The sequence below is a fragment of the Galeopterus variegatus genome, unplaced genomic scaffold (genome assembly GCF_000696425.1).
Source record: "Galeopterus variegatus unplaced genomic scaffold, G_variegatus-3.0.2 Scaffold2452, whole genome shotgun sequence".
Classification (NCBI taxonomy): Eukaryota; Metazoa; Chordata; class Mammalia; order Dermoptera; family Cynocephalidae; genus Galeopterus; species Galeopterus variegatus.
In genome coordinates, this window is record NW_007728563.1 from 313,894 (window position 1) to 327,149 (window position 13,256).

The 13,256-nt window shown below is 37.7% G+C and overlaps 1 protein-coding gene across 7 annotated transcripts in view; it reads left to right on the forward strand.

The window, feature by feature from the left end:
* The window catches only part of KIAA1731 (KIAA1731 ortholog), a 62,833-nt gene that overhangs the window by 48,634 nt on the left and 943 nt on the right, over window positions 1–13,256 (forward strand). For 2 of the 7 annotated variants that reach the window (XR_551151.1, XM_008581751.1), the window contains exons 13-21: window positions 5,496–5,587; window positions 6,116–6,218; window positions 6,634–6,879; window positions 7,661–7,797; window positions 8,587–8,767; window positions 9,883–10,538; window positions 11,500–11,640; window positions 12,950–13,058; window positions 13,180–13,246. Coding sequence is in view for 5 of the 7 variants with exons in the window: in XM_008581751.1 (XP_008579973.1) it covers window positions 5,496–5,587; window positions 6,116–6,218; window positions 6,634–6,879; window positions 7,661–7,797; window positions 8,587–8,767; window positions 9,883–10,538; window positions 11,500–11,640; window positions 12,950–13,058; window positions 13,180–13,246 (1,732 nt within the window). In the remaining 2 variants the exon portion in view is untranslated. The remainder of the gene's footprint in view (window positions 1–5,495; window positions 5,588–6,115; window positions 6,219–6,633; window positions 6,880–7,660; window positions 7,798–8,586; window positions 8,768–9,882; window positions 10,539–11,499; window positions 11,641–12,949; window positions 13,059–13,179; window positions 13,247–13,256) is intronic. The other 5 variants (XR_551152.1, XM_008581754.1, XM_008581752.1 and 2 more) reach the window with 4 other exon arrangements.

A 13,256-nucleotide genomic window follows, 5' to 3' on the forward strand; every position in this document is an offset into this window, starting at 1 on the left:
AATGATGATTAGTAATCAAATTGCTGTCGTTCACCCATACTATGTTCTAAGAAGTTGTTAAAAGAACTAAGGGAGGACAATCTGTGTTCGTGCATTGGAAAGTATCTGTAATAATAATCACCAATGTGTTGTACAAATTTACCTTTGCTGGATATTGGGTTTCACTTTCTATTTTATATATATATATATATATATATTCTTTAATTTTTATTGAATCAAAATTGATTATGCATATTTTTGGGGTTCAACATTGAGATATGTTGATCAAATCAATATTACTAGCATATGTATTGCTACAAATCATAATTATTCTTTATGCCCCTTGTCCAATCTCTCCCCATCCCCTTGTCCCCCCCTCAGTTACCCTAGATTTCTTCTCTCCTTCTGAAAGAATAATGGTTACTCTGTTGATTTGTTGCCTAGATGATCTGTCCAATGCTGAGAGGTGTGATCAGGTCCTTCAGTATTATCATAGAGCAGATGCTTCTTCTGTCACTCTGAAATGGTCTTTGTGGAGAGAGACATCCTTTTCTTTTTTTTTTTTTCCTTTTTGTCTTTTTTACTGACCGGTAATGGGATCGCAACCCTCGGTGTCGCGCCCGTAACCGGGGACCGGCAACGGGATCGCAACCCTCGGTGTTGCGCCCACAACTCGCTCAGCCAGTGAGCGGGAACCGGTCTCCACATGGGATCCGAACCCTCAGCGGGAGCGCCGCCGCACTCCCAAGCGGCGCACTCTCCAGTGCGCCACCGGGCCGGCCCGAGACATCCTTTTCTTTATCTCGGCTGGTGACTCTCCTTGTGTCAGTGTGCTCCAGTGGCATGGTAGTTGTGGCCTCTAGCCACTTTTGTGGCAGAAATGGTTACTATGGTGGCTGTGGTGGGCCACCTATGTGGAGGTGATGTTTTTGGCATGCTCCTTTGTGCTGGCAGTGTGCCTAGTTGTGGGAGGGGGGTCCAGTCCCCTTCTTCATGCCCTGGGCGGGCCCTGAGGCACTGGCAGTATGCCTGGTTGTGGGAGTGCAGTCTGGTCCCCAGCTCCAGCCTCATGTCTCCTGGCAGGCCCCAAGGCACCAGTGGTGTGCCTGGGCTGGAACTAATTTTTTGTCGTTTGCTTACTTCTAAAATGGGGGAACTTCCTGTGGGAACCAGTACTTGAGCTGTGTGGTTGAGCTAAGTTGCTGCTTTGCTGCTGTTTCTAGGGAAGGCTTTTTGTGAAGCTCCAGGTTTAAGGGTTGACCTTATAGGTACCTCTGGCTCTCCAGGGACCCAGTGCACCAGGGTTGTGTAGAAACTCTGATCTGGGTCTGAGTTTTGTCATCAAACTGCACCCCATGCAATTCTGCATTCCTGACCAGTCTCCTTGGAGTGGTCCTGTGCTGATTGGGGGTGGATCGGCTGTCCTTGCTGTGTCCCAGTGTTCTCCTGGTGGGCCCGTCTCCCCCGCCACCCGTGCTCCAAACACTTCCCATGGGGCAGGCCCTGCGCCAGTCCCTTGCAGTGACTCACCGGCCTCTGAATGGCTCCCCTTTTTCAGGTGTTCTGGCTCCTTGCTCTTGCGTGGATCCACGGGAACCCTATTAGTGGTCTTTCTGTCCTGGGGGCCACCAAGGCTCTCTTCTCCCCTGCTGCCTCCAAGTAACTCCATCTGAATGGCACATCTGTGGCTTCTGCCGGCTCCTGCTCCATGTGCTCAGTAGCTTGAGCTTTAAAGCAGTCACGGCCTAAAATCCTCAGAGCAGTTTTTTCTTTCTCTCATCATGTTTTCTCCCACCTTCATGAACTCTATAGGTCTCTCCTCCTTTTCCCCTGAGCTCCAGCGGCCCCAGCTTGGCTGATGTTACATTTTTATAGTTGTAAATTGGTTGATTTGTGGGAGAGAGTGACCCTGGGGACTGTCTATTCCTCCATCTTGACTGGAAGCTCTCTATTTTACATGTTTAAATTTTATAGGTTTTTTTGTTTTTACAAGAGGCGTGTATTATTTCTGTACACAAAAAGTTGAATGAGGGGAATGAATTTAATTTAGAAAATAAGTAATTTTGCTTTTAAATTGTTTTATTAAATAAATACTAGTAAGAAGTATAAGAAGGTATGAGTTTTATACAATTGGCAGCATCTACAAATTTTGTATTTAAGTCTATTTGTAAGAATCCACATTTAATTAAATACTGTTAAATATTCTAAAAATTTTATCTGTGGGCATTCTAAATGATCTGCTTTATTTTTATTTAAGTATTTGGAAAATAAAGAGAATTACAAAGAAAAATCTTTAGATCACTTAATCCTGCCACCCAAATACAGCCAGTGTTACTTTTCTCGCTTTTGAAGTTATGTATGTATGCATTTTTTATAAGCTGTATTATGTGTAATATTGCTTACTGGCTCCACACAGCATGATTCTAGTACTGCTTTATTAGTTGTTAGGAAACTTTTAGGAAGTTACCTTTCTAATCAGATTTCCTTTTATTTTAGCTGTCACATACACTTAGATAATTGATATCTTAGTTGTATCTATAATTTAATAAAGAAATGAGAGATACCTATTCTCTTGAGGGTTTATAGATAAAATTGACTTTAATATCTCCTTTTTACATTGTAGATTGAAATAACTGTAAAGGGTATAATTTCCAGTGAATTATAAATTTTGACATCTTAAAATAAAACTGTTACATTATTCTTTTAGATTTAGCCAGTGGATACTTGTACCTCCTTTCTTATTCTAACTTTTGATATCCTCTAGCCAAAGACTACCAGGAACACACCTGTAATTGATCAAAGCTTGGGTGTTGTTCTGACCTGTTGTAGTGAAAGGGAATTCACAACATGGGCAACAGTGAGGTGTCTCAGTGTAAAAGGGTATTATAAAGGATTTATTATAGGATTTGGGCTTGTATCAGATAATTTGGGGAAGGGTTCAAGGTAACAGCTTTCTTTATTAGTATTGGATGTTGTCAAGAAGCAAGGGTAATTCTATTATTGGGTACCTAAAACATTCTTATCCAGAAGGTGGGAGAAATGGAATGAGGTGAAAGCTATAACTGGTAAAGCAACAGCAGTCACTCATATTAGCCAGGATAAGGGAATACTTGGTCATTTTTTGTGGTTTGGACGATAGTCATAGTTTTATCTATGTTCAGATATGATTATAAGGGGTCTGGTTTTTGTCTTCCTTCCATCATGGTCATAGAGTGTCCTTTTCTAATATTGGCATTTCATGAAATTGTTGATGTTTAACAGGAGAACATGAAGGCCTAGCTGATAGTGCCAGGTCAGCTCCTGGCTCTCAGGGCCTGATTTTCTTTCTCAGATTCAGATTGTTTTATTTCAGACAGGTTTTAGTTTTATTACTTCTCCATTTCCTTCCTACCGCTTTATGCATGTCCTCAACACGTTCCACCTCAATTTCTTACTAGCTTTTTAGGTAGAATCATTAACTTGAAGCTCTATACCCTTTGTTTTGTAGGGAAGCAGGAAATGATGCCTTCTTGCATGGAATCAGAAAAAAACTGTTGAAGGTGTTGCTTCATGATGTTAGTTTTCCTTTTTAGAGAAAGTGGGTCCCTATTATCAGTGAACCATTTCTGAACTGATGACACTTGTTTCTCTCCTGACTTTCAGGGACTCACCTTATTGAATTTTTCAACATCTTAAATAACTCCGACTTTGCTCCTTTCTCTCACTTTTATTTTTCTCTTTATTCACTATCCAAATGCTGCCCTATTCACTCATCTCTCCTCTGGGGGGGAATCTTCTAGGTTTAACAGTAAAGAATTATGTTAAATTGAATAGAAAAACCTCAGGTTAGCTTCTCATCTCCAAACTAGCTTTTAAAACAAGCTGCTTAAAAAAACAAAAAAAAATAGGGCCGGCCCGGTGGCGCACTGCTATAGTGCGCCGCTTGGGAAGCGCGGCAGCGCTCCTTTCAGGGACTCACCTTATTGAATTTTTCAACATCTTAAATAACTCCGACTTTGCTCCTTTCTCTCACTTTTATTTTTCTCTTTATTCACTATCCAAATGCTGCCCTATTCACTCATCTCTCCTCTGGGGGGGAATCTTCTAGGTTTAACAGTAAAGAATTATGTTAAATTGAATAGAAAAACCTCAGGTTAGCTTCTCATCTCCAAACTAGCTTTTAAAACAAGCTGCTTAAAAAAACAAAAAAAAATAGGGCCGGCCCGGTGGCGCACTGCTATAGTGCGCTGCTTGGGAAGCACGGCAGCGCTCCCGCCGAGGGTTCGGATCCCACAAGCAGACCGGCCGCTCACTGGCTGAGCGAGGTGCGGGAGCAACACCGAGGGTTGCGATCCCGTTGCCGGTCCCGGTCCGGTACGGGCGCAACACTGAGGGTTGCGATCCGTTGCCGGTCACGAAAAAAGACAAAAAGGAAAAAAAAAAAAATAACCTCACTTTAAAGTTTTACCTTTTCTTATTTTCTTTATTTAAAATTTAGTATGTAGAAGCAATCAAATGACAGTTAAATTAGTTATGACACAATAAAATATTTTTAAATGAACTGTAATAGGATAAAGTAAAAAATTGTACTTAAAGACAAGTAATATTTGGTATTAGCTTTGCTTCTACTTCATTAACCATGATATAGATATTATGAATAAATATATATATATATATATACACACACATATACAGATAGATATGTACGTGTTTATGTTTGTGTACTTGAGTTACTGTTTAAAAGATATTTTGTACACATTAACATACCTTTAATGTGCATGATATCTTTTAATAATATCATAGTGATAATAACGCAGAAATTTTTTTTAGGTTCAGTGGAGCAGTTTTAATTTTATTCTGTTTCAGAGGTACAGACTACCATATGCCTTGGCCAGCTTTCTCACAAATGTTGCTATTTGGAATAAGAAAAAAAAAAACAACCTCAGAATACCCGAGTTATTAATATGAGACAAAAAGTATAATTTTTATGTTTTAGTAAGTCAAATATAATTAGGAATGATAAGTCATAATAAAAGCAATATGTACTCATTGTGAATTTAGAAAGCACTGAAAGGTATAAATAAAAATCACTCTTTGTGCTACCAATCATAAGCAACCTCTGGTTACACTTTGGTATTTTTATTGTTTTTTATATGCATTTTGCTCATCTTTGAGATCATATTGTATTTATGACTGAATATTTTTGCTTTCCCACTTAAAATAATGACAAAGCATTTCCTATCACATTGTCTCTTTTCTAGGTTTTAGACCTAGAATTCAAATATTTTTTTTACATGATTTTACTTACAGAATAACAATAACTGCAGTTTTCCTGAAGAAAGTATATTGTGCTGACTAGTGAATGTTTTTAACAAATAATAAATTTTTTCTTTGGTCTAAGATAAGGCAACTTTGAGAAGCAAAATATCAAAGTGAACTGTAGGAAAGAAGGGAATGGTGCCATCTGGTGCTAGGAATTTGATTTGTCCTAATCCAAACTTTTTTTTCCAATTTGAACTACAAAATCCATTTTTCAGTCAAGGTCAAGGAGTCTGTTGAGAATCAAAGTTATGCTGTGGAGGAAGAAGAGCATATATATCTTGGTTCAGCTGTAAAGCCAGATAATAAGGTTAGTAATGTCTTAATGTTTACTAAATTTTTACACCTATTTGGCTTAATATTCTTTTTTGCTTTGTTTACCAAAGTTGTCAAATATTAAAGTCTGTGTTCTCTGAGATCTGCTCTTACTGAAGTGGATCAATGATGAAAATAGCCAAATCTGAGCATCAGAAGACCCTATAGTCTACCTGATGCATGATCTCTATAGTTCTGAGAAGCAAAACTATAAAATAATGTAGAACAAAAGGCTTATGTCTGCTGTGTGTGTGTGTGTGTGTGTGTGTGCATGTTTATGAAGATGACAGTGAAGAACAGAGGACCTGCCTGAGGGATGAGCGAGCTTGGGGAGGGTGTGTGTGTGCATGAAAGGCTAATCATTTCTGAGCAATGATGAAAAGGTTTTACTACTGACATTTGTAATTATGAAGATTTCTACACTTGACCTGAGCTCAGAATTGACAACTGCTGAGGTTGGTTATTGGGGGTTTTTCTAGATATTAGTTCTGACGTCATGGTCTAATATTCCCTTAATATCTAGGCTGAAACACAAGAGATTTCTCATGAGCCATTATCTTCAGAAACTGTTTCCACTGGGAGCTTTTTAAGTTATCAGAACACAGATTTGAGCCTTACAGATCCAGGTAACAATGTCAAAATGTTTGTAAATAAATTGAAAGACCAATTAAGTTTCAGTACAGTTGTGGGAGGAAGCATTGCTTTTTCTACCATTCGTGGCAGGAGGGGGGGGTGCAGCGGGTATTGTTTCTTTAAATCTCAAAAGTATCCATGCCCGATAGAATATTAGACAGTATGGTATTCTAAACATGACCAGAAGTCACAGGAATATGCTGTGGATCTCCAACAACACTTTGAGAAGTATTTGCTATTCTCTTATTCAATGAAAATCTATGTGAGCAAACTTTTTGGTTGCATTGATCTCTCAGCAATATACTTGTATATTGCCATGCCTCCATACCAAAATATGTCTCTAAGGAAGTACTCAGCCATTAAAAGTGTTAAGGTCAATTAAATATTTTCATTAAACTCAATTTTCAGAGTCTTTTCCAGAGCACATGGATGACAGGGAACAAGAATCAAGCACCGGTAAAGAAAAGGAAACAGGTATTTTAAGTCCTATGTTTCCTTCAACTCAAGTTGTTTATCAACAGCAGATCTCTTCAGACATTCATAAATCTCTGTTGCCTGCAGGAGAATTTACATCTGGTAGCATACACTTTCAGCAGATCATAGACGAGTACATAAATGAAGCAAATTTGATACCTGAAAAAACAGATTTGCAGGGTAAAATTATTTTAAACAAATACGATTGTTTTGACTTTTCACCTTTCATCCTTTTTAAGAAGTGATTGTTTGAGCTTCATATTTTTATGGGCTGCTGAGCACAGTTATACCACAGAAAATATTGAGGGGCATTTAGTGAGAGAGGGGAAATGGAACCAATTACACTGAAGAACATGTAGAGGAAATTAGCAAGTCTTCGTTTACCATTGCAAAGGTAGCTATTACAGCTGAAGCAGTATTGCCAATATGGAAAGCAAGAGCTCAGAAATCAGACAGACCTGGATCCAAGTCATAGTTTGACAATTTTCTAGCTGTAAAACCATGAGCAAGTTACTCTTTCGTTTTCCATAAAAGAAGGATGTTGGAGATTAAATGAAATAGTGTACGTAAAATACAATGCCTGACCCACAGTAGCACTGAATACAGTGAGCTTTTCTTTATTCTCATCATTGATTTGGAAGTGAGCTGAGAACAAGGCTTGTAGCAAACAATGAACATATTTGGCGTGTTACTTCCAGTTAACCTCGTAAGGCTTTGGAGTTGGTAGAAATGGAAATTTATATTTGACAATAGACTCAAAGGATCCTTATTTTTTTGTTCTTTGGAAACAATCACAACTGGACTTAATTTGAAAGCATCTGCTGATCATGAAAAAATGGAAATAATTTTGTTGCATTGGAGTTAACTAAAATATACTTTTATGAATATGTTTTTAGTACTCCTTTTCTAGGATTTACGTTTTAAAATAAGTTTATCTTTTTTCCCCTCAAAATTCCAACAGTTGAGCTCGACTTTCCAGAATTGGAGCACATTTTTCCAAATTTGCATCGTCAGCTGTTTAAACCCTTAGAACCACATCCAGATTTTGATTTATCATCATCCTCTGGGATTTCCCAAGACAACAGAGATCCTTACCAGGTATTTTAAAGTAGATGCTCCATTACAGTGAATATCCAAGAACAGTTTTAAATCTTTTCTTCTGGTAGAACAATGGTTCTTAACCTTGATTCTTAACCTTATTAGAATCATGTGGAAATCTTTTAAAAATCCCAATGCCTAGGCTACAATCCTTAGGCCAATTAAATCAGAATCAGAATATTGTGGGTTTTTTGAAGCTCCCCAAGTGATTCTGATGTGGAACCAGTATTGAAAACAGCTCCATTAGAATTTTGTTCTGTTAGCCTTATCTCCAGCTAGTGCATCTGACCCCATAAAAGGCTTGAGAACTTCTATGTAATATATTTAATCAGATAAATATGAATTTGTAAAATTTAAATAGTCTCTTCCTACACAGTAAAGGAGCCAAGATTCAAATCTAGGTCATTACATTTCTACAGCCTGACATCCTGATACCCCAGGCTGTACTACATAGGTCCTGCTTACCAGAAAATTCTCATGTTCTAAACTCCTGGTTAATTCACGACTTATTTTTTAAGTCTTTCATATTGACTGAAAGGGAAGAATTGGTTCTTAGTAAGCAATATATTACTGTGATGATAATAAAGTGGAAATTAAGGAAGTACAATATCAAAGGGACGTAGTGATTACTGATTCAAGACTGAAAGGGAAGAATTGGTTCTTAGTAAGCAATATATTACTGTGTTGATAATAAAGTGGAAATTAAGGAAGTACAATATCAAAGGGACGTAGTGATTACTGATTCAACTGGTACTACAAAATCAGTATTTCCCTGTTGTTTTCTGTCAGAACTCAGATTCTTCATCTGAAAGCTACTGTGCTACTGTATCATCCAAAAGTACAGTTTCTTTTACAGTGCTTAGGAGGACCAGCCTGCATTCTCCTCTTAACACAAGCCTGAATCAGCAACCTGACCCTACCTTGACTCATGGTGCAGCTCAGAGCTTTGCTACAGAAAATATTATTGAGGGTATGTATAAGTTAGAAAAAGTTAAATAAAACCCAATACATTTTACATGGTTCTTTACATCCATTTCCTTGGAAATTGTGCCTAGCACCTCTTGGTTTGTCTCCACTCATCCTGACCGCTGTCCCCAGTGTTACAAGTTTTGTATATTTAAATAACAGAAGTTATACAGGAATACTTCAAAAAGTTCATGGAAAAATAGAATTAAAAGATAATGCAAATCTTCCCATGAACTTTTTGAAGCACCTTCATATATGCTGTTTTTATTTTTACAATATTGAATTTTATAAAATAAAAAGCAAAAAATATTGCCACTTGTTCATCAGCTTCCCTACCTCAACCCTATAATTTTCTTCTAGATTTTTTGGTACAAATTATATGCACACACACACAGTCATGCACTACATAATGACATTTCGGTCAATGACGGACTGCATATACAATGGTGGTAGGAGCAACAGGCTAAGCTGTATAGTAAGCCATACCATCTGGGTTTGTGTAAGTACATTGGGTGATATTCACATACCAAAATCACCTAATGCATTTCTCATGTATCCCAATCATTAAGTGACACGAGTGTATATATATGCTGTACACACACAAATATATATCTACATATATATTATATGAGATACATTTTGTTCTCAGTCCTTCTGTTATTAAAATATTCAGTTCTCTGATGGGAGAGAAACATCCTTTATTAAGCTGTATTAGAAAAGAAAATACATGGTGTGAGCTATGAAGTTCGAAAATCACTATGACCATCCCTATCTTTCGGGTTTTTAAAAAAAATTTTTTTAAATGACCAGTAAGGGGATCTTAACCCTTGTCTTGGTTTTGTCAGCACCATGCTCACCCAGTGAGCTAACCGGCCATCCCTATATAGGATCTGAACCCGTGGCCTTGGTGTTATCAGCACCACACTCTCCCGAGTGAGCCACGGGCTGGCTCTCTTTCATGTTTATATACGTCAATTTATACTCCTAAAATTATAGGAAGTAATCTAACTTTATTATTTGTAGTTTACTCAGAAACTATTAGAGACTGTTAGCTACATTCAAGTCTTAACAATGTATAATAACGATTAACTGATTTTTTTAAAAAACTTCTTAATGCAGGATGTGACCAGACTTTTCAACAGCTTCTGCCAGAATTTTCTTCACAGGAGGGGAGCGAGCATGCCGATCTACCAAGTATTTTTAGCATTGAAAGAAGAGATTCTTACCAAGGCATGGAAAATCAGAACTGCTCCTCTGAAGAACAGACTGCAATATTACAAAATAAGAAAAAAAGTGTCCATTTCCAGCTCTCTGTAGGAAATTTAAGTTCAGTCTGCAGTTCATCTGATGAGACCAATGCATTTGATCAGTTACATGGACAGCATAGCACTCCATGTGGTTCTACCTCTAGTGAGTCTTCAATAAAACACGAACTGGAAAGCAGAAAAGAAAGGCTGAACTTTGAACAACTATCAAAGACAGGGGTTGTAACAGTGTTACAATGTGAAGGACTCAACAAAGATGAAAAAAATGAAAGTTGTAGGGTTTTAGATATAAATCCACATGTAGAGGAAACTGACTCTCAATTATGTGTAAGAACAGTGGAGATGGGAACTTCAGTTCAGATACCATTAACTACTCAAAATGAAAAATATTTTGAGAATTCAACTAAAACTGAAACTCCAAAGATCCTAAGAAACCTATCTCAGTTACCACAATCAGAGCTCTTTGTAAGTTCTGGATCCTTTCCATTACAGACCTCTATTCCAATCTGGGTAAGTTAGCATTTATGTTTCAGGAAAAACTGGAAGCAAAATGTAAAAGAAGCAACAAAAATACTTCCTATCTTAAGCTTGTGGGGTCGGCCTATGGCTCACTTGGGAGAGCGTGGTGCTGACACCACCAAGTCAAGGGTTAAGATCCCCTTACCGGTCATCTTTATTTAAAAAAAAAGAAAGAAAAGGGAGAATGTGATGCTGATAATCAAGCTTGTGATCATTGGAAATCTCCAAAGAAATGAATGAGAAAACTCCAAATTCTGAAAGTGATACTCTTAATTTTGCCAAGATCTTTTTCCTATTCATCAGGTATCCTTTCTCTAGCTTATCTGAGAAATGGTGGCTCTGCCTGTGTTTCAATATTTTCAGTGTTGAGCCTCACTGCACTCACTGCAATGAATTAATCCATTTTTAGAGTAAATATTAGAACATTGTCCCTAACAAGGAAGTTATAATTACAATTCGTCAACTGGACAGTTTTCACGTTCTAACATTATGTGAAGTTTGTCCTTCCACAGATTAAAAATAAAGGGCTACATCTATATCTCAGATGTGTTTTATTTGGCCACTTGTATTTCATGTTTTTAAATTCTTATTGAATTTCCTTTGAAAAATTTGGCAGCAGCAGACTTCATTTGGCTGCAACTCAATAGCCACTGCTTGCTTATAGGATATGCCCTCCAGTTCTACACAGCCCCCGATCAATCTGTATATTACCTGCCTAGCCCTACAATCATTTAGGTTTGTAATCCTTGCAGTATTTTCAGACAATTACACTGTTTCACTCCATCCCTAAAATCCTCTCCTGTGTTTCTACAAGTGGATGCTGGGGTTGGGAGTACCCCTGGGGAATCTGATCTGTTGGTCTTTGTCTTCCATAATGAATATTTATTTGCTTTTCTGCATTTTGTATGTTTTAAGGCTATTTCACATGGTTTCCTTTTTAACTACTGAACAGGAAACAGAAACTGGCCATGGTATAATGGAAGAACCAGAACTTACTTTAGTAAGCACCAGTGATATCAGTATTGCTGAAACAGATTTTGCAAACTTAACCCTAGAAGAAAAGAAAGATAATGAGGCAAAAAGCTGTTTTCAGGTAAATCTCACAGCTCACGTAATATACGCACGCTTCATTTATACAGCAACCTGTAATTGAAAACTGGGGAAAAGGATACTGTTTTTCACTTTTTTCCCCACATGGCATTTTTTCCTATATTAGAATTGTTTACAAATGTCCTTCCCCATATTAGATGCAGATGTGCCCACAGCAGTTGACAGCTGACAAGACCTCAAAACCTCCTGAAAGCATTCTTCCATACCATGTAATAGTTCTAAATGTATATACACATTTATGATTCTTTAAGTATCATTAAGAGTAGGAATTCATGCCTTCCATTAAATTATGAGGAAGAGGTGTCCTAGAAATCCAGTAAGGAAATCCAAACCTGAGGTGAATACAGATTAAGTGGTATTGCTTTTGAAGTAAATTAGTTTGCACATTCCTTCTATTTCTTCCACTACAAGCAAACCATTTGATTCTTACCTGATAATCTTTTTTTTGGTGGCTGGCTGTTACATGGCAGTCTTAATTCTTAGAAGATAGTCATTGGAGGGAATTATGCTATGGATTAAATTCTAAATTAGTCAAGTCTCTAGGTTAGCAGACTTGACATTTACTATTGTATCAACTGCTATTGATTTTCTCTCTTAATCCCCACATGATTTTGCACAGAAAAATCCCCAACAGTCGTTTTTCCAGAGCTTATTCTTACCTCCTAAGACAATGACAGAACTAATTTTCATATATCATATACCTAGTGTTCTGATGTCAAGTTAGGAGAGAAAAGACTCCAGAACCATGACTGGTCATTGTTTTTATAAGGGTAGTGAGGAAACTGAAAATACAGTAGAGGTAGTATGGAAGAGAATAACCAAGACTTGACATTTGGATGTATATACCATACACAAAAACAATAATCGTAAGGAAATAGAAGGGGAAACATGCTGGGCCAATGATTCTTTTGTAGTACTGCTGATCAGATAAAGCACTTTAATAGAAATAAAACCATTAAAGACTTTCCTAATGCCATTAAGAGATGTCTAGAGATGTGAAGGTAACAAAGCAGTGAACAAGTACTGAGAGAACGGGAACCAGATGGCTTCAGAGCAGGCACTCTCCGATCACCCCACACCCACAATGTCAGATCATAGATCATTTAATCCAAAGGGAGTCGGGGTTTAGAGTTTACAAATACATGTGCATGCAAGCCTATCTGCAAAAGGATATTGTTTTAGTTAGCATAAAAGAATGTAAGAATTCTTAGAATGAGAAAGGCCAGACTTTGGGTTACTATAACAGCAAAAAGTGGTAGAACAAAATTCATCTGTGACTTTCTTGCAATTAGGTGAGTGAATTTCTGCCTCTTGTATCAGAAACAGAAACCTCAACAGAAACCTCAGACTACCCAGCTGTATCTGACTTTTCAAAGGAGAAGACTACAACAGTGTCTACAGGTATGCCTAAGCATCTGATCTGGGTTAGCAGGGGCCAATGGGAGCTCCCCGCTAAAGTTATCAGCCTCCACACCCCTAAACTCTGCGTATTCTTAAAAGGTTTCCCCCCCCCCCCACCCCAAAACCCTTCCAAAGTTCACAGCAACACCAGGGAGTTTACAAGAGGCATTTGTAAAGAGAAAAAAAACATTTATGGAG